This window comes from Euprymna scolopes, chromosome 13 (genome assembly GCF_053919585.1).
Source record: "Euprymna scolopes isolate OS-2025 chromosome 13, ASM5391958v1, whole genome shotgun sequence".
NCBI lineage: Eukaryota > Metazoa > Mollusca > Cephalopoda > Sepiida > Sepiolidae > Euprymna > Euprymna scolopes.
This window is the reverse complement of record NC_136494.1, coordinates 103,712,126-103,738,031: the sequence shown is the minus strand read 5'-3', so window position 1 is coordinate 103,738,031 and position 25,906 is coordinate 103,712,126. Positions and strand designations below refer to the sequence as shown.

The 25,906-nt window shown below is 32.5% G+C and overlaps 1 protein-coding gene across 1 annotated transcript in view; it reads right to left on the bottom strand.

Annotated features, from left to right (window-relative positions):
- Positions 1 to 1,890: 1,890 nt before the first annotated feature.
- LOC145292126 (uncharacterized) overlaps positions 1,891 to 25,906 on the bottom strand; it is a 35,378-nt gene continuing 11,362 nt past the window's right edge. The window contains exon 2 of the mRNA XM_080138231.1: positions 1,891 to 2,725. Coding sequence (XP_079994357.1) covers positions 2,223 to 2,725 — 503 coding nt within the window. The 3' untranslated portion in view covers positions 1,891 to 2,222. The remainder of the gene's footprint in view (positions 2,726 to 25,906) is intronic.

Genomic DNA, 25,906 nt, shown 5'->3' with positions numbered 1-25,906 from the left:
CCTTGTCGAAAGCATTAGATATATCGAGGACCACCGCTCTACCCTCCCCTGCTTTGTCCAATGAATGGTATATACGTTCAGAGATTACAGTTAGGATATCTGCTGTGGAACAGGCTTGTCTAAATTCATATTGTTGGTAGGTCAGAAGTTTAGCAGCTGTAAGGTGATGGATTAAAACTTGACTAATTTTGGACTCAAATATTTTGGTGAAAAGCAGGAGGAGGCTAACGAGGCGATAATTTAATGGGTCAGTTCTTTCGCCAGAATTCTTAAAAACTGGTATCACAGAATCAGTTTTCCAGCACTCAGGAAAGAAAATTCGTTAAGGCATCTGTTGTTTAGAGAGAACTAGAGCAACTTCCGCGGAGCATTTTTTTTTTTAAGGCAGCCGGGATAAGATCAGGTCCACATGCTTTCAAGGTGTCTAGGTTTTTTTTTTTTATAATACCATGCACCTGAGAAGGGGTGATTTTCAAATCATCTATTGTGGCGTTTGTCCACAAAGGAAAATCAGGGAAGGAGTGGTTTGCTGAGTCCAATGTGGAGTTTGAAACAAACCGACTAGCAAGCAAGTTAGTCTTCTCAGTTGCAGAGCAAACAACCTCATGATTGTTGGATAGTGGGGGAATTGTTGACTGCCTATTATTTACTACACTGTTGTAGATTTTACAAACATCATGAGTTCGTAATTTCTGTGCTTCGGTGTATTTTCTGGTGGTTTCAGTATATACTCTCTTAGCTTTCGCTATTTCTCTCTAAAAATTACTTCTAGCTACTATAAATTTTTGCCTGTTTGTACTGGACCTTTGTCGGTTTAATCTGCGGTACCCATGATGCCTTTAAGCAATGGCAACTACACACGTAGAAGTAAACCATAATACACAAAACTAATCTCTATACTAAAATTCTAATTTTTTTTTTCTTTTTACTAAAAGTGCTCGTCTAAAATAAATATTTTAAAAAATCATAGGCGCGTGGAGAGGAATAACAGCGAGTGTTCATCTACAAATTTACCAAAAATAGATTACTTAAAAGATCAATAATTCATATTTATTTTTATTTTATTTTACAATTGTGATTCTTTGAAGCAGACGATGGATTTTCGTATATATTTTCAATATTGCTGTTTAAAACGAAAGCAAATATTCTACATATTTCACTCTCGGAACACTGGGTAATTTCCTATTTATTTATTATAATAGTCCCAGAAAAGATCTAGAAAAGTGCAAAAATAAAGTTAACAAGAAAATGTGAGATATTATTTTACCAATATGAAATCGAAAATAGTTTTCTTTTTTTCTGAACGCCGCCATCTTGATTTTAATACATACTACAATCATTGTGATTGGTTGATTATAAATGAAAGATGTATTCTGATTGGCTACATTTTTATGCACAGAACTCAAAATTTCGGATCTAATTTGACGATTAAAATTCAAATTATTAATTAATGCAACAAAATCTTGCATGTGAAAATTTTTTCCAAGATTTCTTAAAATTTTATACACATTATATCCAAAAATAACCCCGCACCCCTTTTATATCTCATTAAAAGTGATCATTTTCGCCTGACGAGCTATCTTTTGATAAAACCATAGCAAAAATAAATAATTAGCTGCAATGGAAATTTATTCCGCATTTGATTTGTATACGATCATAGCAACACAAATAATAGCCAAATTGTAATCAGTATTGCGACAGCATCTGGAATAGAGTCCCCGCTTCATAATGATTTGGCTGCCACAGTATACAATATAGAAGGAATGGTAGACCTTTGTGCCGAAAAATGTTGAGTGATGCCCCTTCTTTAGCCACCAAAACACATTTGATAGTGTCTAAAATTTGAACATCCAACTGTAAGAAGGTTTATTAAATTAATTGAAAACAAAATAATTGATAATGACATTTATTAGGAATAGAAATTTTGTAAAGTTGAAACAAATTTTTATAATAACAATACGAAGTATATTTGATTTTTACAATGCAAGTACAAAGACATTCTGTGACAATATTTCTTTTTTTAATAAGAACATATACACGCATCCTTACCTGCAATTGAAAACGGAATGTCATTAAGAGTTATTTTAGATCTTATTACAAAAACAAATATGCATATCAGTGTTATAGGTGTTCTTGCCACAGCACCTTGATTTATATCCTTCTTTTATTTGGATTTCATTTAAGCGAAACATTTAAGTTTTTGGCGTGTAGATATTCATGCCTCAGCATTTTGAATTTAAGCCCCGTTTTTTCTTGATTTGACCCCGACAACAGATTTCAGTTGTTGATGAGTAGACATTCATGCCACAGCATTCTGAATTTGATCCCAGCCTTTTCCAGATATGACCCCGGCAACAGATTTCAGTTGTTGATGAGTAGACATTCATGCCACAGCATTTTGGATTTGATCCCTGCTTTTTGCGGATTTGACCCCGGCAACAGATTTCAGTTGTTGATGAGTAGACATTCATGCCACAGCATTTTGGATTTGATCCCTGCTTTTTCCGGATTTGACCCCAGCAACATATTTCAGTCGTTGGTATGTAGATATTCGTATCACAGCACCTTGAATATACTCCCCGCTTTTGGCAAATTTGACCACTACAACAAATTGAAGTGGATGGTTGATAACCATGTGTGCCACAACATTCTGTGCCCCAACTCTTTTTGTAGACAACTTGGCCACCGCAGCAAATTTGCCCGTCTCTTAAAGTAGGACATCTATCTGTAATTAAATTATAAGAATATATATACAGAAAATCACAATGAAATACAATGTAGACTTATAAGAGTACATGCACATAATCATAATGAAATGCAATATTTAGAATAAATGGGAAAATGTTGATACGTAATAGCTAGGAGTAACTTATAATAGAAAACCCTCTACTCATTAATGAAAGTAATTAAGAGTATTTTACTTTGCAAAACCTAAAAAGACATTTTTCTTAAAATCCTAATTCTTTCTTCTTATAATCCGAAAGAATATATGATACGGTTTTTGAAAGATATAACAAATATATTGCATTCAGATGAAAATGCTCCTATTATTTGTAGCTCATTATTTAATAAAAATAAATAATAAAATTCCAATCGTGAAGTTAACATTTTAAAACGCATTATAAATATTTATCTATACTAATGCAGTAGATGTCTGTCTGTATGTTTACTACTTTAAGACTATGAAACATTTAGTATGAATAATAATATGAGCGACTTCTGTGTGCGTTTGTGTCGCTCTGTGTACTTAACTCAAATACAGGGTGGAACGATATCTATTAATTAAATTAATTTAATTAGTTACTAATTTCTCATTAATTTTTTATATAAAGAATTTTTACTGGAGAAATTAGAACTAGAGTACGTATACGTATTATGTATATTTTCGTTTTTTTTTCTTTCTGGTTCTTTTTATATACTTTTACCAGTAAAGTAAATTGAACTACAGTATCTATACTAGAGCATGCTGCCTTTGAGCAATGGCAGCTGCACAAGTAGAAGTAAATCATTGGGGAGAGTAGGGTTTACTATAGAATCTCCGCGTGGGAAAATGTGCTTCAATTACAGTTTTGAAACATTCAGTGGTCTCATTTGCACACTGTTCAGCGGTAAAAGAAAAATATTTCCCTATGGGGCCTCTCTAATGAGATCCCTGATAGTTCCCAGTCAACCTTCTTATAATACCTTGTTGTTTTGAGCAATAGCTCTTAAGTTTTGGGTCGAGAATTAAGGACGATTTCTACCATTATCACAGCGTGATCAGCATATCCGAATGGGCTATTGGCATTCGTTATAAAATCTTCGGAAACTGTAGCCAGAAATAGATATAGAAGTGAGGCATGTTGATCTTGCTGATCTGGGAAACCTGTCGGAAACGTAACCGTCTGTGATAGGGAATGAGATACAGAAAAGCTATGCATTATGCTACCAGCTGTGTCTGTGTAAGTAGAGAATCCAAGCCAATTACTGTGGCGGACATTGTAGTCACCAAATACATGTAATTGTGCGCTAGTATCGAGGGAGAGTGCTGTATCTATGCTATCAGAGACTTAGTTGATTACGGTACAGTCCTGGGTTGAGGGAAAGCGGTAGAGAAAATATAAGTAGCAAATGTTCTTTTGCATGTTAAGTCTAAAGCACACAAAGACCTGATTCTAGCTTTGTTTTTCTCGTCAAGGGGAAGGTGTCCCGAATATAGACCCCAAGTCCGTGCATGTGTTTGTCTGAGTCCTTACGGCAAGGTGAGATATAACCAGGCATGTTAAAGTGGTTAGAAGGGATGGAGTAGTGTAGATTAGTTATATATATGTTGGGTGTTTGCTAGTTAGCGTCTTCTTCCATGATTAGGTGAGTGTCATTATTAATTACTAAAAGAATCACCTAGCACCTCACTGCTAATGACAACTTAAACACGGGAAACAGCATTCCTCCTTCTCCTCACCACACCTTTAAAACACCCTATTGCTCATATTCACAAAGTATACGCCTGTGGAACTATGTTCCGTCTGCCTGCTTCCCACCGGACTACAACTTGGATGTCTTCAAGTCCAACGTTAACAAATTCCTAATGAACCGTCCCCTTAAGTAAACACTTCATCAAATCTCCACACTAACGTAATGTACTTGTAATAACCCTTATCCCCGAGTAGCTTCCGGGCCTTGATAAGTGGTGATCACTGTGTAAAAAAAAAAATACACCCCAATTTTCGTGGAATGTAAATCGCACACAAATATCTTTTAAAAATTAATGTAATCTTGACATCCGACTCAATATCAATCGTTTATGGCCTGATAAAGAGTTGTCCCTAAATTAGGACTCCACTGAAACATGTATGCACCTATATAACCAATAATGCTTGTATAATAAACATACTATATACCAACTCTATGCTGCATCGAGCACTCTTTAATAATTATGAAAGGTTTCATTCGATTTACATCTAGGAAATCAATCGATACAACTGGTATATATATATATATATATATATATATATATATATATATATATATATATATATATAATTATAAAACTCAAATGACCTTGCAACGAGTGATGAAACCACTTTCCACATCCGATTGCGCATGCGCGCATAAACATTAACCCATAACAATGTAAACAAATAAGCACAAATTGCTTCTTTTGCAGATTTTGACCTGCGCACTGAAATATTAACGTTATTATTTCGCAATTATTATTTAACATGGGAAGAGTGTGTGTGTTTTGCAACTATTCTTTATTACAACTATACTGTCGCCATTTTCTTACAACTAAACAACTTTAACCCGTTGACAAACATAAGAACAATTGTAGTAAAGCCAAGACTACTACTACTACTACTACTACTACTACTACTACTACTACTACTACTATTGCTCTCTATCCGTTCATTTTCCTTCCTTCCTTCTTTTTTATTTTTTGTTTACATTTCTAGATACAAAATAGTTTTGTGAGAACGGTGAATTTGTTGACACATTTAATAATCTGTTTCAATATAAGTTTTATTTCATTTTATTTATTTAGGTTTTAGTTTTTTGCTTCAGGTTTTATTAATTATTTTTTTAGATTTTAAGTTTCTATAACTTGGTTGAAGGATTCCAACATGGGTATTTCAATCTTATATTTCTTATCGGTAGGTTCATGTGCGTTTTTGCTGCTAAATGACTTTCCTCGGTGTTCGATTCGTAGGAAAATCATGTTTAATTTTCGATTTTTGAGCGATTAATCGGAAAATAGGTAACTTTACACGAATAATGAGGATTTTCTTTTTTCATGTTTGAGTGATCTGTCCGTGATTTTTCATTTTAATATACTTTCATAGAAATGTTTCTGTTATGTCAAAAATAAACCTATTTTCTTTACGTCACAAGTGTCACGCTCGTACATGAATTCCATATGTAATGTAATCCCCCATTGAGGAGCGTTAGAACTACGCTGAGGTAGCTTTTTATTCCCGGGTGACTCCAGATAACCCAAGGATTTAAGATAGAAAAGATAGATATATATTTTTTATTTCATGTCAAAATAGATATTGTTTGAAACCAGAGAAATATATATTTTACGGCTAAAAGTTGATGACAGGAAATTTCACTTATAACATTGTCTGGCCTTAAATGAACTCAAGGTCGGATGTCAGAATTGACATCTGACCTTGGAAATCGTGAGAATGAGTAATTCAGATTTCAGGTATGGGAATGGTGCCAACCCAGGGACCTGGGGCTTAGGATTTCGTGGGGATTTCGTGGCGAAATCTTATTGGCTGAGGAGAATTTCCACCCCATCCACATACCTTACTATATATACGACTGTCATGCGAAAATTAGTCAGAGTTGAGTCGCAGATCAGATTAGTTGGAGTTGGGATTCGAGACGAATAGACCGTATAGAGACGTGATCCCTCCATCTTCATTATCTAACCGTCCGTCGCTGTCTGTGAAGAGATTTGAGACTGTGATAAGAACTTACAGAAACTGAGTGATAATTGTAAAAGCTTGTACATAATTCTGCGAAATTAAGCTTCTGTAGATAGACTACTTGAGTTTGTCTTTCTTCCTGCCTGCTGCTTCGATATTCGCTTTCAGCATACCAGATTTCATGTAACAACCTCAGAGAAGACTAGACAACACGAGCCGAGATTGCTAGAGAAATGAGTCCTAACCACCTTCTCGCGTAAGGGTTACACATAGTTAATATAACATACTGACCCAACGGGTCACGGGTAGTCTAGTCTAGTATATATATATATATATATATATATATATATATATAAGGAACAAACCAAAGTTATGTTCATCAAGGTTTCGTCTTTATTGCTAGACTTCCTCTGGATGAATGAAAATAAGAAAATAAAACACCAGTAAAAATATTTGAAAATATATTTTTGACGTAATGAAACGAAACGAAAAACGTCGTTGGTAATTTAAAAAATAGGGTGGTATAGTGTTGTGAAAGAGAGTATTTTTTTATAACGTTATATAGTTTTTTTTTTTTTTACACAGTGATCACCACTTTCAAGGCCAGGAAGCCACTCAGGGGTAAGGGTTATTGCAAGTACATTACGTTAGTGTGGAGATTTGATGAAGTGTTTACTTAAGGAGGCGGTTCATTAGGAATTTGTTAACATTGGACTTGAAGACATCCAAGTTGTAGTCCGGTGGGAAGCAGGCAGACGGAACAGAGTTCCACAGGCTTGCAGTTCTAAGAAAGAAGCTTTGTTCATGGAATCCGCGTTTTGATTTAGGCACAGATATAGAGTGGGGGAAATTTTTCACAGTGGGTTCAGCTAGACGGGTGTTTTTCGTGAAAGATTGACGAGGGGGGATCAGAGATTGGAGTTCAGATGAGCACCTGCCATGGAAATAACGATAAAACAAGGATAGGCTCGCAACGTCTCTTCTGTGGGAGAGAGGTTGCAGGGTAGAGAAAAGGGCATCCCCCACTAAGCCACAAAGTCTATTTTGTACTCTGTCAAGGCAGGATAGGCTGTTTTTAGCAGCTCCTGCCCAGATATGGCAGCAGTACTCCATCCTTGGACGTACTTGGCTTTTATATAGATAGAGAATTGCATCAGTAGTGAGATATCTTCTGGAGCGGTAGAAGGATCCCACCATCTTTCCAGCGACCATGGCAACAGACTTGATGTACGTGTTCCATTTCAGATCAGGAGTAAAGGTCAAACCCAGAAGCTTGTCAAAACACGGGGCCTCTCCCAGACGAGAGCCATCCATCCCAATTGATGCCAGATGGGGATCAGAGCGTTGATGATGTAAGGATAGGAGTTTGGTTTTGGATGCATTAAAGGTAACCAGCCACGTCTTCCCCCACTGAACCACGCGCTCGAGATCAGAGGAGAGAGAATCAGAGAGAACTTTGTCATTTACAGCCTTTGATGTGTTGCCGTAGATGGTCGTGTCATCAGCATAGATGTCAACGAATTATTTAAGTATGTGTTTAGGGAAGTTATTGATGTAGATCAGGAAGAGAGTTGGGCCCAGGATTGACCCCTGAGGGACTCCAGCATTTATATTGCAAGCCTCCGATTTTTGTTAATAGTTGTTAATATATTTAAAAAGCTATGATACACTCTGTGGTCAGAAGCTAAGAAAAACAGAAGTCTTACCGTGGGTGTGCAGCCAGTGAGTTCAGGCCGAGAAAAGGAAAAACAAAGATGGCGGCCAGCATTTTATTACGTGCGTTTTCGCAAAATCTTGTGTGCGCGTGAAGCTGGAAACTATAAAACGAGCTTCATTTTTCGGTGCTGGGAGAGATTCCAGATCTGGCAGGAGAGTAGGTGCAACGAGAGTCGAGATTCTACTTTCTCGGATTTATTCCCTTTTGTGTGTTTTAGGTGACCCCCCCCCGCTTATTTGAAAATATATTTTTGACGTAATGAAACGAAACGAAAAAAGTCGCTGGAAATTAAAAAAAAAAAAAAAAGGATGGTATAGCGTTGTGAAAGAGGGTAATTTTTTAACGTTATATAGTTGTTAATATATTTAAAAAGCTATCATACAATCCATGTTATTTTTGGAACAAATATGTTTATTATAATTTCTAAATATATTAACGCCTATATGACGTTATAAATCTTAATCTCTTTTACTACGCTATGCCTCTCCGTTCGAATTTTCAACAACTTTTTTTCGTTTCTGAAATGGAACAAGCTCATATATTTCATTAATTCAAAAATATATTTTCAAATATTGGTACTGGTGTTTTGTTTTCTTGATTTCATTCATCTAGAGGAAGTCTCGCAACAAAGACGAAATGTTGATGAACACAAAACTTAGTTTGTTCCTTTATATATATATATATATATATATATATATATATATATATATATATATATTAAGTAATGTGATTGATAATTTAAAATTTAAAAATAAAATTATAATTAAATTAAAAATCAGTTTCACAAGAAGGAACAACAACAAAATCAATTATCTGTACGATCCTTTCGGAAAACTATGTTTTTATTTATGGTGTCTTTTAGATTTAATAAAAACCCTTTAAAATTTGCTGACGAGGAGACCTTGTTTATTAAAAAAAAATATGTAATAATTATTGTCCGTAACTTGATGTCTACCACAATAAAAACATGGTTTTCCGAAACGATCGTACAGATAATTGATTTTGTTGTTGCTCCTTCTTGTGAAACTGGAATTATCAATCACATTACTTAATATTGAATTAGCTCTAGGATATTTACCTATCGAGCTTATTATATATCTAAATTACAATGAGCACTTTTTCTTTCCTGTATTTTAATAAAACTAGTAATTTCACTATTACATTAAAATACAATCAGCTCTTTAGACTATTGTTCTAATCTCCTTTAAATATATATATATATATATATATATATATATATATATATGTGTGTGTGTGTGTGTGTGTGTGTGTGTGTGAATCAGTAAAGAGAGAAAATGAAGCTATAAAACTATATAGTAATCTCTTTCTCTCTCTCTCTCTGTATATGTATATATATATGTACACACACACACACGCACACACACACATATATATATATAAATATATATATATATATATATATATATATATATATATATATATATATATATAGAGAGAGAGAGAGAGAGAGAGAGAGAGAGAAAGATAGATAGATTTATTCATTTGTTTAATAGGTATATACATCAATTGAGGTATTTGGGTAAAAAGGACCTCTTTATACCCTGGTAATTCGAAGCCGAATGCTTCTCATCAGAAAAGTAGAGAAGATGCTAGGTAACATAATGGGGGATACTACGCCAAGCGATAGTTTCATTAAAAGCGGAATAAATTATTGAGGTTTTTGAGGGAACTATATTGATCTCTGTGATAAAGGAGGAGTGTAGTTTGTAATATATAATGTGAATAGATGCATAGCATGTCTTTAATGTGTGCGGACAGTATATGTGTTTAAGCTCTCGCGTAGAATATAGGATGAGTTAAAGGAGGTTTCTTTTTTACCCATATGTGTAGATGTGTTGTAGCTATGGTGATGTTTTTACATGAGATATGTGTTTTATGCTAAGTTGATAATTTTTTAGCAGGGGTATTTGAGGCTACAACAGCAGTTAGAATGGATATATGTGACACTCAATATGGTTTCCGTTCTGCTAGATCTACAGCAGATGTGCTTACAGTTATATCTCATAGGATTAGCAAATCTCTCGACGGAGGCAACCTTTCTAGGGCAATTGCTCTTGACATATCTAAGGCCTTTGATAGGGTATGGCATAATTGTTTACTTCATAAGATCTCTAGCTATGGTATTGCTGGAAATGTCTTCTCAATTATTAAATCATTTCTTTCTGATAGGTTCATAAGAGTAGTAGTTGAGGGGCAAAAATCAGAAGCTCACAGTATTAATGCCGGTGTCCCTCAGGGATCCATCCTGGGCCAAACTCTTTTCCTGATCTATATTAATGATCTTCCAAATCACATCCTTACATTATTTGTAGACATCTATGCTGACGACAGTACCATTTATGGTAGCACATCTAAGACAATAAACGACCAAGTTCTCTCCAATTCTCTCTCCTCTGATCTTGAGCAAGTAGTACAATGGGGCAAGGAGTGGCTGGTTACTTTTAATGCATCTAAAACTAAGCTTCTCTCTTTACATCATCAACATTCTGACCCACATCTGGCATCAATTGAAATGAATGGCTCTCGTCTTCAGGAGGCCTCACGTTTTGACAAGCTTCTTGGCTTGACCATTACTCCTGATCTTAAATGGAACACGTACATCAAATCTGTTGCCAAGGCCGCTGGAAAAATGGTAGGATCTTTCTATCGATCCTGTAGATATCTCACCGCTGATGCTATTCTCTATCTATATAAGAGCCAGGTACGTCCAAGGATGGAATACTGTTGCCACATCTGGGCAGGAGCTGCTAGAAAGGACTTGTTCTGCCTTGATAGAGTTCAAAATAGACTTCGTAGCCTCGTAGGAGATGTCCTTTTCTCTTCCTCGCAACCTCTATCTCACAGAAGAGATGTTGCGAGTTTATCTCTGATGTATCGTTATTTTCATGGAAAGTGTTCGACTGAGCTTCAATCTATGGTCCCCCCGCCAAACTTTCACAAGAAACACTCGTCTAGCTGTAAACACTATCAAAAATTCCACCCACTCTTTATCTGTGCCTAAACCTAAACGTAGATTCCATGAACAGAGCTTCTTTCTTAGAACTGCACGCCTATGGAATTGTCTTCCGTTTTCCTGCTTTCCGGCTGACTACAATATGGTTGTGTTCAAGTCTAACGTAAATAAGTTCTTGATGAGCCGTTCCATATAAGTTATCAAATTTACCAAATTTTCATTACTAATGATTACTATATTGTCCAATTTCTAATGTACACTCTTTAACCCTTATCCTTGAGTGGCCTCTTGGCCTTGATAATGTGGTGATGCCTATGTAAAAAAAATGTTATTGGTCGTAATATTATGATACTTAAAGTGAGGAGATGAATTATACGGGGTGCAGTGTACTTAAGTAAGACAGAGGATACATATGGTATAATAAAGGGATGAATTACCAATTATTAGTTATTAAAATGTAATAATTATTGAATAATAATAAATAGTAGTAGTTCTAAGGGGTGTGTGGTTACTAAGCATAAGAGAGGAAAGAATGAAAAGTAGGGGAATAAGGTAGATAGAAGTTAGTAAAAACCAAAACTAATTAGGATGTAACTAATTAGGATGTAACATGTCGAGTGATAGAAGGAAATAAGTATAAATGAATGAAGAAATAAAATATAGGGCATACAAAATAAAAATAAAAATTAAGATAAAAATAAAAATGTATAGAAGTTCGATAAATTGGATGAAGAGCCAGTGACGAAATATTTTTAAATCCAATATATATATATATATATATATATATATATATATATATAAGTTAATTTAGTATCCAACCAAATGGCTACATATAGGCATACATGTTTCGGCGAAAACCCGGCAAGGGAATCGCTTCGTCAGGCCAAAGACATCTCTTGCTGTTTCAACTCAAAAATTTCCAATTTATAACTAGTACTACATCGTATTTACGTGTAAAGGGGGAGACAGGATCTAAAAAGAAAGTATATACATTAAAATGTGATCGTCCATTATGTCAATTTTAATTTATTAATTATTTTATTTTTTTATTTATAGTGCGTAATGAGTTTCAAGTAGAGTTTCAATGTTATTTGTAAATTCCTCGTTCAGTAGGTAAGTTGTGTAGAATAGGAACCCTAGATTAAAAAAAAAAAAAAAATACGTATAAAATAAATGGTTAACGTGTAAATAAATTAGTATCCGTATTATATTACTTTTGTAAATTCTAACGTTACAAAGATTACGTGTAAAATAAGCGATTAAAATATAAAAATAAAATAAATTAAATAAATTAGGCTCGATGAGGTGACCATTAAAACCTACGTTAAACGATTATGAAAAGTATACTAATGGTAAGATAACTACATTACAATTAAAGATAAATAAAAAATAAGAAATAAATATCTTTAGTTAAAAATTTAACCTATTAGGTATAGGGTATGGTTATTTGATGGTAAAATACAAATATTTAAAATAATTAACGTTTAGAATGGTTTCATGTATAGAAAAAAATTAATTATGATAAAGGGCGGGGGGAACTGGAAAAAAAATATGAAGATATTTACAAACTTAGGCGTTTTATAATTTTTTAAGCGTATGTATCTGAAAATGCTTGCAGGAGATTGCCGATTCTTGTTTTATATTTAAAAGTTTGTCACGGTCTTTAAAATTAGTAATCTCTATTTTCTCATGCAGGCATAAGAAACAAGGTGACTGCAAAGAGTAACATGTTTTAGCCTTTTTTATTATTTTCCAATGTATTCTAGGCGTTTTGTTTTCTCTAATTAACTTCCAATAGTGTATAGATAAGGAAGTATCTTTTTCGTAAGTTAGGTTATTCAACGATCTTTTATGCCCGTAGTATCTTCCTTTGAACGTTAATTTTGTACTCCCAATATAAAATTTTTCATCATTAGGGTTTTCTTCTGGGAATATTTTAGCTAGATACACTACCGAAGGTGTTAGACACATTTTGTTTACGGGACAGGTCGTAGGAAATTTACAATTACAATTGTTAACTACTTTAGGATTATTAACTGTTGCAACATTAGATTTCATTAATATCTTATTGTTATGCTTTTTTATGATTCTTTCTAAGTTGTCGCAACAGCTGTAACTCACTTTTATGGTATTTCTGTTAAAAATCTTGTGTAGTAAATTACCTGGAGGAAAGTGTTTGTCGATTAATTGCAAAAACTTTTTTCCAATTTTAGTTTTTAGTGAGCTATTGTACGTAGGTGAAAACCAAATCACTTTTCTAGATCTATTATTAGTACCACTATTTTCATTATTATTATCATTATTATTATCAATGCTACTGCCCTCCTCCAGATTATTGCTTTTATTATGCATATTATTTTCATGTTTATACGTAATGTTAGCGTTTTTGTAACCACTATTTTTTAGTGCCAGGTTATAAATATTTTTATGATTATTGAATACCTCTTCATTAGACGAGTTATTACTAATTCTACTTTCTATAGAGATGGGTATATGTTTAATAATGGCCGGTGGGTGGTTGGATTGGGGATTTATGTATATAGGGTTAGCATTATTTTTCATATAAGGTTTAAAATTATTATTAAGTAAATCAAAGCTAACATCTAAAAAATCCACTTGTTTCAAGTTACTATTAATTTCCACCTTGAGTCCAAAAAGTTTCATTTTTTTATGTAACAATTTTCTAATATGGTCACATTTTATATTATTAGCATTATTTACAATCATAAGTCCATCGTCCCTGTACAGACCAATACTTCTTACTTCAATATAATTATCATTAGTTAATGTGTACAATATGTATAGACCAACCAGATCCGTAAGTTCCGCAGAGTCTAATGAACCCATGGATACTCCAAAATAATTGTTAGTAGTATTTTTAGTCCATTGCTCGTCATTATTGACTATAACTGTAGTTCTGCATTTTGTTATAATATCAATTTCTTCATCGGATATATTGGCATAATCCTTAGCAAATTCCAAAGCTTTATCAAAGAGACATTTGGTGATTGATTGGTAATAATCGCATATATCAAACTGAATGAATGCACAATTCTCTTTGTTTTCAATATTAAGGAACCATTTGATTGAATCAGATGTATTAACCCACAAATTAAGGTTAAAGTGTTGTTTTAGAGCTCGATTAGTTTTTTCTAATATTTTTTTACTGATTCTGCCGATATCAGGTTTTGTAGGATTTATCAATCTAGTAGTTGGTTTAGAATTAAAGTTCGGTTTATGGTCCTTTAGAAGGATATAAGCCTGGTTACCAACCAGCTTACCCACTCTATCGCTTATTTGTAGACTATCCGTTATTTTTTTACTGTTTTTATTAATCACATTAATAAGGTCAATATTGTTAGCCTTGTTATAATCCTTGGTCAGGTTTTTAAGTAAGAGCTCATTGTATTGTTGTTTGTTTAATTTATAAAAATTGTTTGTTTTATCCGCTTTGACCAGTAGGTGTTTAGAGTTGTTAATTTCGTTTACAATAGTGTCTAGTTTTTTTTGAAAATTATTTTTGTGTTTGTGGAATTCCAAATTCCTGATTAGAGAGTAAAAATCCTTTTCGAACAAAGCTATTTGAGGGATAACTGGTGGTGGTTTCACGCTTTTAAAGCCGTAATATTCCTTTGTGTTATTTATATTTTTATCCATAATGAAGAAAGCAGCTTTCCACTTCATTCTTTTAAGTATATCGTCCATTTTCAATATAAGTTTAAGTATGTAATCTTTTTTCTTTGGTATTGGAATGTTTTTAAGTGAAACTTCAAAGTTGATCTTTTCCATGTTTGTTATTTCGGAGACACGAAGTAGAGTGCTCGACTGTAAAGGAGCGTAGATATTGTATTGGTAGTAATTATTAAGTGTGCCTACCAAAAGAGTGCTCAATGTTTAGACAGAGCCAAAATAAGTTAATTTAGTATCCAACCAAATGGCTACATATAGGCATACATGTTTCGGCGAAAACCCGGCAAGGGAATCGCTTCGTCAGGCCAAAGACATCTCTTGCTGTTTCAACTCAAAAATTTCCAATTTATAACTAGTACTACATCGTATTTACGTGTAAAGGGGGAGACAGGATCTAAAAAGAAAGTATATACATTAAAATGTGATCGTCCATTATGTCAATTTTAATTTATTAATTATTTTATTTTTTTATTTATAGTGCGTAATGAGTTTCAAGTAGAGTTTCAATGTTATTTGTAAATTCCTCGTTCAGTAGGTAAGTTGTGTAGAATAGGAACCCTAGATTAAAAAAAAAAAAAAAAATACGTATAAAATAAATGGTTAACGTGTAAATAAATTAGTATCCGTATTATATTACTTTTGTAAATTCTAACGTTACAAAGATTACGTGTAAAATAAGCGATTAAAATATAAAAATAAAATAAATTAAATAAATTAGGCTCGATGAGGTGACCATTAAAACCTACGTTAAACGATTATGAAAAGTATACTAATGGTAAGATAACTACATTACAATTAAAGATAAATAAAAAATAAGAAATAAATATCTTTAGTTAAAAATTTAACCTATTAGGTATAGGGTATGGTTATTTGATGGTAAAATACAAATATTTAAAATAATTAACGTTTAGAATGGTTTCATGTATAGAAAAAAATTAATTATGATAAAGGGCGGGGGGAACTGGAAAAAAAATATGAAGATATTTACAAACTTAGGCGTTTTATAATTTTTTAAGCGTATGTATCTGAAAATGCTTGCAGGAGATTGCCGATTCTTGTTTTATATTTAAAAGTTTGTCACGGTCTTTAAAATTAGTAATCTCTATTTTCTCATGCAGGCATAAGAAACAAGGTGACTGCAAAGAGTAACATGTTTTAGCCTTTTTTATTATTTTCCAATGTATTCTAGGCGTTTTGTTTTCTCTAATTAACTTCCAATAGTGTATAGATAAGGAAGTATCTTTTTCGTAAGTTAGGTTATTCAACGATCTTTTATGCCCGTAGTATCTTCCTTTGAACGTTAATTTTGTACTCCCAATATAAAATTTTTCATCATTAGGGTTTTCTTCTGGGAATATTTTAGCTAGATACACTACCGAAGGTGTTAGACACATTTTGTTTACGGGACAGGTCGTAGGAAATTTACAATTACAATTGTTAACTACTTTAGGATTATTAACTGTTGCAACATTAGATTTCATTAATATCTTATTGTTATGCTTTTTTATGATTCTTTCTAAGTTGTCGCAACAGCTGTAACTCACTTTTATGGTATTTCTGTTAAAAATCTTGTGTAGTAAATTACCTGGAGGAAAGTGTTTGTCGATTAATTGCAAAAACTTTTTTCCAATTTTAGTTTTTAGTGAGCTATTGTACGTAGGTGAAAACCAAATCACTTTTCTAGATCTATTATTAGTACCACTATTTTCATTATTATTATCATTATTATTATCAATGCTACTGCCCTCCTCCAGATTATTGCTTTTATTATGCATATTATTTTCATGTTTATACGTAATGTTAGCGTTTTTGTAACCACTATTTTTTAGTGCCAGGTTATAAATATTTTTATGATTATTGAATACCTCTTCATTAGACGAGTTATTACTAATTCTACTTTCTATAGAGATGGGTATATGTTTAATAATGGCCGGTGGGTGGTTGGATTGGGGATTTATGTATATAGGGTTAGCATTATTTTTCATATAAGGTTTAAAATTATTATTAAGTAAATCAAAGCTAACATCTAAAAAATCCACTTGTTTCAAGTTACTATTAATTTCCAACTTGAGTCCAAAAAGTTTCATTTTTTTATGTAACAATTTTCTAATATGGTCACATTTTATATTATTAGCATTATTTACAATCATAAGTCCATCGTCCCTGTACAGACCAATACTTCTTACTTCAATATAATTATCATTAGTTAATGTGTACAATATGTATAGACCAACCAGATCCGTAAGTTCCGCAGAGTCTAATGAACCCATGGATACTCCAAAATAATTGTTAGTAGTATTTTTAGTCCATTGCTCGTCATTATTGACTATAACTGTAGTTCTGCATTTTGTTATAATATCAATTTCTTCATCGGATATATTGGCATAATCCTTAGCAAATTCCAAAGCTTTATCAAAGAGACATTTGGTGATTGATTGGTAATAATCGCATATATCAAACTGAATGAATGTACAATTCTCTTTGTTTTCAATATTAAGGAACCATTTGATTGAATCAGATGTATTAACCCACAAATTAAGGTTAAAGTGTTGTTTTAGAGCTCGATTAGTTTTTTCTAATATTTTTTTACTGATTCTGCCGATATCAGGTTTTGTAGGATTTATCAATCTAGTAGTTGGTTTAGAATTAAAGTTCGGTTTATGGTCCTTTAGAAGGATATAAGCCTGGTTACCAACCAGCTTACCCACTCTATCGCTTATTTGTAGACTATCCGTTATTTTTTTACTGTTTTTATTAATCACATTAATAAGGTCAATATTGTTAGCCTTGTTATAATCCTTGGTCAGGTTTTTAAGTAAGAGCTCATTGTATTGTTGTTTGTTTAATTTATAAAAATTGTTTGTTTTATCCGCTTTGACCAGTAGGTGTTTAGAGTTGTTAATTTCGTTTACAATAGTGTCTAGTTTTTTTTGAAAATTATTTTTGTGTTTGTGGAATTCCAAATTCCTGATTAGAGAGTAAAAATCCTTTTCGAACAAAGCTATTTGAGGGATAACTGGTGGTGGTTTCACGCTTTTAAAGCCGTAATATTCCTTTGTGTTATTTATATTTTTATCCATAATGAAGAAAGCAGCTTTCCACTTCATTCTTTTAAGTATATCGTCCATTTTCAATATAAGTTTAAGTATGTAATCTTTTTTCTTTGGTATTGGAATGTTTTTAAGTGAAACTTCAAAGTTGATCTTTTCCATGTTTGTTATTTCGGAGACACGAAGTAGAGTGCTCGACTGTAAAGGAGCGTAGATATTGTATTGGTAGTAATTATTAAGTGTGCCTACCAAAAGAGTGCTCAATGTTTAGACAGATATACTTTCTTTTTAGATCCTGTCTCCCCCTTTACACGTAAATACGATGTAGTACTAGTTATAAATTGGAAATTTTTGAGTTGAAACAGCAAGAGATGTCTTTGGCCTGACGAAGCGATTCCCTTGCCGGGTTTTCGCCGAAACATGTATGCCTATATGTAGCCATTTGGTTGGATACTAAATTAACTTATTTTGGCTCTGTCTAAACATTGAGCACTCTTTTGGTAGGCACACTTAATAATTACTACCAATACAATATCTACGCTCCTTTACAGTCGAGCACTCTACTTCGTGTCTCCGAAATAACAAACATGGAAAAGATCAACTTTGAAGTTTCACTTAAAAACATTCCAATACCAAAGAAAAAAGATTACATACTTAAACTTATATTGAAAATGGACGATATACTTAAAAGAATGAAGTGGAAAGCTGCTTTCTTCATTATGGATAAAAATATAAATAACACAAAGGAATATTACGGCTTTAAAAGCGTGAAACCACCACCAGTTATCCCTCAAATAGCTTTGTTCGAAAAGGATTTTTACTCTCTAATCAGGAATTTGGAATTCCACAAACACAAAAATAATTTTCAAAAAAAACTAGACACTATTGTAAACGAAATTAACAACTCTAAACACCTACTGGTCAAAGCGGATAAAACAAACAATTTTTATAAATTAAACAAACAACAATACAATGAGCTCTTACTTAAAAACCTGACCAAGGATTATAACAAGGCTAACAATATTGACCTTATTAATGTGATTAATAAAAACAGTAAAAAAATAACGGATAGTCTACAAATAAGCGATAGAGTGGGTAAGCTGGTTGGTAACCAGGCTTATATCCTTCTAAAGGACCATAAACCGAACTTTAATTCTAAACCAACTACTAGATTGATAAATCCTACAAAACCTGATATCGGCAGAATCAGTAAAAAAATATTAGAAAAAACTAATCGAGCTCTAAAACAACACTTTAACCTTAATTTGTGGGTTAATACATCTGATTCAATCAAATGGTTCCTTAATATTGAAAACAAAGAGAATTGTGCATTCATTCAGTTTGATATATGCGATTATTACCAATCAATCACCAAATGTCTCTTTGATAAAGCTTTGGAATTTGCTAAGGATTATGCCAATATATCCGATGAAGAAATTGATATTATAACAAAATGCAGAACTACAGTTATAGTCAATAATGACGAGCAATGGACTAAAAATACTACTAACAATTATTTTGGAGTATCCATGGGTTCATTAGACTCTGCGGAACTTACGGATCTGGTTGGTCTATACATATTGTACACATTAACTAATGATAATTATATTGAAGTAAGAAGTATTGGTCTGTACAGGGACGATGGACTTATGATTGTAAATAATGCTAATAATATAAAATGTGACCATATTAGAAAATTGTTACATAAAAAAATGAAACTTTTTGGACTCAAGGTGGAAATTAATAGTAACTTGAAACAAGTGGATTTTTTAGATGTTAGCTTTGATTTACTTAATAATAATTTTAAACCTTATATGAAAAATAATGCTAACCCTATATACATAAATCCCCAATCCAACCACCCACCGGCCATTATTAAACATATACCCATCTCTATAGAAAGTAGAATTAGTAATAACTCGTCTAATGAAGAGGTATTCAATAATCATAAAAATATTTATAACCTGGCACTAAAAAATAGTGGTTACAAAAACGCTAACATTACGTATAAACATGAAAATAATATGCATAATAAAAGCAATAATCTGGAGGAGGGCAGTAGCATTGATAATAATAATGATAATAATAATGAAAATAGTGGTACTAATAATAGATCTAGAAAAGTGATTTGGTTTTCACCTACGTACAATAGCTCACTAAAAACTAAAATTGGAAAAAAGTTTTTGCAATTAATCGACAAACACTTTCCTCCAGGTAATTTACTACACAAGATTTTTAACAGAAATACCATAAAAGTGAGTTACAGCTGTTGCGACAACTTAGAAAGAATCATAAAAAAGCATAACAATAAGATATTAATGAAATCTAATGTTGCAACAGTTAATAATCCTAAAGTAGTTAACAATTGTAATTGTAAATTTCCTACGACCTGTCCCGTAAACAAAATGTGTCTAACACCTTCGGTAGTGTATCTAGCTAAAATATTCCCAGAAGAAAACCCTAATGATGAAAAATTTTATATTGGGAGTACAAAATTAACGTTCAAAGGAAGATACTACGGGCATAAAAGATCGTTGAATAACCTAACTTACGAAAAAGATACTTCCTTATCTATACACTATTGGAAGTTAATTAGAGAAAACAAAACGCCTAGAATACATTGGAAAATAATAAAAAAGGCTAAAACATGTTACTCTTTGCAGTCACCTTGTTTCTTATGCCTGCATGAGAAAATAGAGATTACTAATTTTAAAGACCGTGACAAACTTTTAAATATAAAACAAGAATCGGCAATCTCCTGCAAGCATTTTCAGATACATACGCTTAAAAAATTATAAAACGCCTAAGTTTGTAAATATCTTCATATTTTTTTTCCAGTTCCCCCCGCCCTTTATCATAATTAATTTTTTTCTATACATGAAACCATTCTAAACGTTAATTATTTTAAATATTTGTATTTTACCATCAAATAACCATACCCTATACCTAATAGGTTAAATTTTTAACTAAAGATATTTATTTCTTATTTTTTATTTATCTTTAATTGTAATGTAGTTATCTTACCATTAGTATACTTTTCATAATCGTTTAACGTAGGTTTTAATGGTCACCTCATCGAGCCTAATTTATTTAATTTATTTTATTTTTATATTTTAATCGCTTATTTTACACGTAATCTTTGTAACGTTAGAATTTACAAAAGTAATATAATACGGATACTAATTTATTTACACGTTAACCATTTATTTTATACGTATTTTTTTTTTTTTTTTTTTAATCTAGGGTTCCTATTCTACACAACTTACCTACTGAACGAGGAATTTACAAATAACATTGAAACTCTACTTGAAACTCATTACGCACTATAAATAAAAAAATAAAATAATTAATAAATTAAAATTGACATAATGGACGATCACATTTTAATGTATATACTTTCTTTTTAGATCCTGTCTCCCCCTTTACACGTAAATACGATGTAGTACTAGTTATAAATTGGAAATTTTTGAGTTGAAACAGCAAGAGATGTCTTTGGCCTGACGAAGCGATTCCCTTGCCGGGTTTTCGCCGAAACATGTATGCCTATATGTAGCCATTTGGTTGGATACTAAATTAACTTATTTTGGCTCTGTCTAAACATTGAGCACTCTTTTGGTAGGCACACTTAATAATTACTACCAATACAATATATATATATATATATATATATATATATATATATATTGAGTTCCAGATTTTTCTTTGTCGCCGAAGAGATTATACCGATTTTCCACAGTATATTATTACTGTTTTCGGTGTATCGAAACCAATGGTACGACCTTGAAATATGTATATATAGTGTCATAATAAATATTATATATATATATATAGAGAGAGAGAGAGAGAGAGAGAGATATGAATATATAAATATATATATCTAAATAAGGGGGTAGTCACCAACAATGTGTATTTTTTAACATTATTTTATTATTCCGTGTGTTGGTTTTACATTGAGAATTATGTTTAGATCATTGTAATAATGTTTTTAAATCATTGAAATCGTTTTTAACGCGTTTCAGACGTCATGTGAAGCGTCCTCTTCAGAAATTATTTTCAAAATATGTTTAAGTGTGCTAGAAGCATTCTTAATCATTGTATAAGTTTATACATGTTAAAGTTTATAAGAAGGTGACAATTAACGTGTGCTATTTGTAGGTAATGCTAACTTCTATATGGGTGGGATAGCTAGATGATATTTTCCTGTGTCAAGGTTGGATCAGGGGGATGAGTTGAGTATATAATGTAGATTTATAAGGAAGTTATGTTAGTTATGCATATTAAGAAGAATAAGAATTGATTGCTGGATAGGTTCAATCTGACAATGGAGGATAATGTGTTTTGGTCTGATAGAGCAATAGGTTATATTTGTATTTTGCATCTAAAGAATGAGCGTAGTTGTGGAGAGAATAAGGTGTGAGGTCACTTGCCAGGTGTTGGGATCTAGGCTTCGCATATGAGAGAGGTTAAATAACTGTTTTCAGTATTGGTGAGAGTTGCAATTTGGGAGGCAGGTTGGGCTTAAGCGAGAGTGTTGACCTTAGGAGTTATTGTTATTAGTCCTGGTTTAGAGGTGGTTAATCGGCAGAGTTTAGGTTACTTCCGTATTTAAATTTTCTTTTGTGCCTGCAACTGCAAATAATCTCTGATTTAGAATTAAGAATATTTAATTTTTCCGGTGCTGTTATAATCACCGTGACATCTGCGTTGCATAGTAGGCAGTATTTAAGCAGGGCTGTATGATTTAGATTTTCTTGATATTTTCCATTTTAATGAGAAATTTATGTTATTTTTTTTTCAAATTCCATACTAAGTTAGAGAAGGTAGTTTTCGTTTTCGATGTCTTGTTCTATTTTGTTGAGCTTTATATGATCCTGATAAGTCTCCTCTTAAAGAATTGAATTTATCCTTTCTTTTAACTCCCCCATTCATATATATATATATATATATATATATATATATATATATATATATATATATATATATATATATGAGAGCAGTTTAAATCATTACAAACATTTAGTGTTCATAAAACAAGGACATGCAGCATATTTCGTAGTTTAAAAAGCTGATTTTTTTTTCAGCGGAAAAAGTTTAGAAAAATAATTTTATATAATACTAGCGGTGGTACCCGGCGTTGCCCGTTTTTTTTTTTGGCGGTATGTTTGTAAGGGGGTTGTAAAGTAAAGAATAACCCTGTTTTAAAATAAAAATAAATAAAAACGATGTTAAAATTCTTTTAAAAAAGTCGGAAAAACCAAAACAAAACAAAAAACAGCGAACAAACGTAAAACTTCTTTAAAAAAGAAATCGGAAAAAGAGAAAGCATAAATCAGGGGGAACAAAAAAAAAGAAGAAAAACAGCGAAAAGCGAACAAAAAATGGCATAAATAATCCTTCGATTCAGTTAACTTCATGGTGTGTTTCACCCAGTTCATTCCAGTTTTTTTAATAAACTACAAAACAACATAAAGCGAAAAAAAATGACATAAATAACCCTTCGATTCGGTTAGCTCCATGGTGCGTTTCACCCAGTAGAATTAAAATTCCATTCCAGTTTTTTTTTAAGCAACTACGAAGTAAAGAAACCCAAACCGGTGTTCCTTCGTAACTGTCTCTTGTGGACGATCCCGCAACGGTGTTAAGTGGAGGCGGAAGGAAGGAATAATTTATTAGAGAGAAAAGATTTTACTAATTTCTTTGATCTTAACCGATTTTGGCTGTGAACTCTCAGCAGATAGAATATAGGAATCTATGATTATCGAAGAAGTGGATAGGTAATAGAACTATAACACACCTCAGATATTGTGCTACAGTTTGTGCATATTACATTTGCATGGAATGTCTTGATTTTTAATCCTATTAAGGTCAACATCGGAGCGGAAAAAATGAGTTCAGTTTATATAATAATAATAATAATAATAATAATAATAATAATAATAATAATAATAATATATCATGTCATGTCTCTTGTGGGCTGCGACGTTGTTTGGCTGTGGAATTTATTATATACAATCTCTCACATTCTGAAACATCCTATCATAAGTTGCTCGCTTGGTTAGCATTGCTGGATGGCATCGTCCTTTCGAGTTAAAACTCCTACTTGTGAGAAATCGGCTTGGGGTTATTGGCTGGTTGGATGACCGCGTCCCTTGTTCAGACGAAGTAGGTTCATTTCATCGTCGGATTTCGGCGCGGTTTGCTTAATCTGTGTTGGTTAATAGGAATTCTTGTGTGAAGGGCGTTTGCTCAGTTGGTAGAGTGCTTGCCTTGCATGCAAGAAGCTCGGGTTTCGGATCCTGTGTTCGGATGTGTCTAACTGATGAGCTTAAATGAGGGCGAAACTCGAATCTTGGACTCCCGGTTCTTTGATTGTACTAATTCTTGTGGGCTGCGACGTTGTTTGGCTGTGGAATTTATTATATATATATATATATATATTGCCTAGAGTTCATATGTCTTAATTTAGAACTCTATCAAGTACGTACATAAAATAGTGAAGTTACAAAAAAACTACTGTACGGGTGTTACTCTCCTTATTGTCGAGATTATGTATCGAAAAATTCTATAATGATCTGTCCATTGGGTTAGGAGTTATCTTGTACAATTAAATATATTACGTAACTTTATATACATTAGGTACCGCCAAAAATGGCCGAAAAATCAAGTTGTTGTTGTTTTTTAAAACGAAATTACATTTATTAAAATCCATTATTTCTGAGTAATTTTTTTTTCCAGAAAGATAAAACCCTGAATTTTATCATATAGAAAACAGAATAATGTAAAACTTTTTCTACTATTTTTAATTTAATTTTAAATGTTGAATTTTCCCCAAAAGTTAACAATTGACATTTTTTTGTCTTGCACAAAACACGTACATAAATATTAAAAAAAAAGGTTTTTGAAATAATTAATTTATTTATTTGTTGTCTAAATAAGATTTAGGATGATTTTCTATGAGAATATGCAAAAATATTATAATATAAGTACCTAGATTTCAAATAATTCCACTTATTCATATAGGCAACCAGTGACTTCGCGTTGATCTTGTGGAAACTTTCTCCACTGAAAGGTAGAGGTTAACAAAGATTGTAGAACCTTGTCGGTCTGGTAATAAGGGTAACGATTCAATTTCCTTCAACTCCAATCCCAAACTGAAATCACAACCAAAATTAAGTTCACTCCATCCCTCTTATAATCCAGTTAGCCAATCAAATAAGTTAAACGTAACAACTACCAATATAAAAAGAGTCATCACCCACACAAAAGGTTTTTGCTGCCACTCTTCCTGAGAGTTGCAGGTAAGTGATTCAAGTTTTCTCAACAATCTAGAGTCTAGATTGACACTGTTTACGTTTGCATTTGATAAAAAGCAAACCATGGAAGACCAAACAGGCCCCCAAAAAACTTATTTTTCAGTGACGAAAATTTCAATGTATTATTAAGCTGAGGCTGGCCAGTACCAGATGGGTGACCATTTGTATGAGTTTGGTTTTTAATGTGTATGTGTGTGGGGGCCAGGCTCCCCAAAATGGGGGAGGGGCAATTTAAAGCAGAATAAAAAAAAATATTTCAGCGCGTTTGGTCCACCGTAGTCGAAAGGCGGCAAACGTTTTCAAACGTGATCGAAAAAATGATGCTATTTTTAACACAAAGGGCACAATATTTATCGAATTTTTTTTTTAGTATCGATTCTTCAAAGCATGCCCTGTTTAATAATGGTCATGCATTATTCGGCTCGCTAAAAAAAAATGTTAATTTATTTATCAAAGATTTTAAAATGGCTTTTTTCGTATAAATATTTAAAAATTTTTTTTTGTTTTGCTTAGCTTAAATTAATTATTTTACTTAACATATCCACCGAATTTCACACTTCAAAACTCAAAAGCGGGATAATTAAACACAATCGAAGTTCTGATATTCAGACGTCAAAATAAGGTATGCAAACAATTTTTTTCAAATCTATAATTCTATCACTTACAACAACACAATATGTTGTGTTCAGTTTCAGATGATTATCTTAAGCATATTTGTACCCCCTCAAAACAAGGGGGGTTTGTAAGCAAAA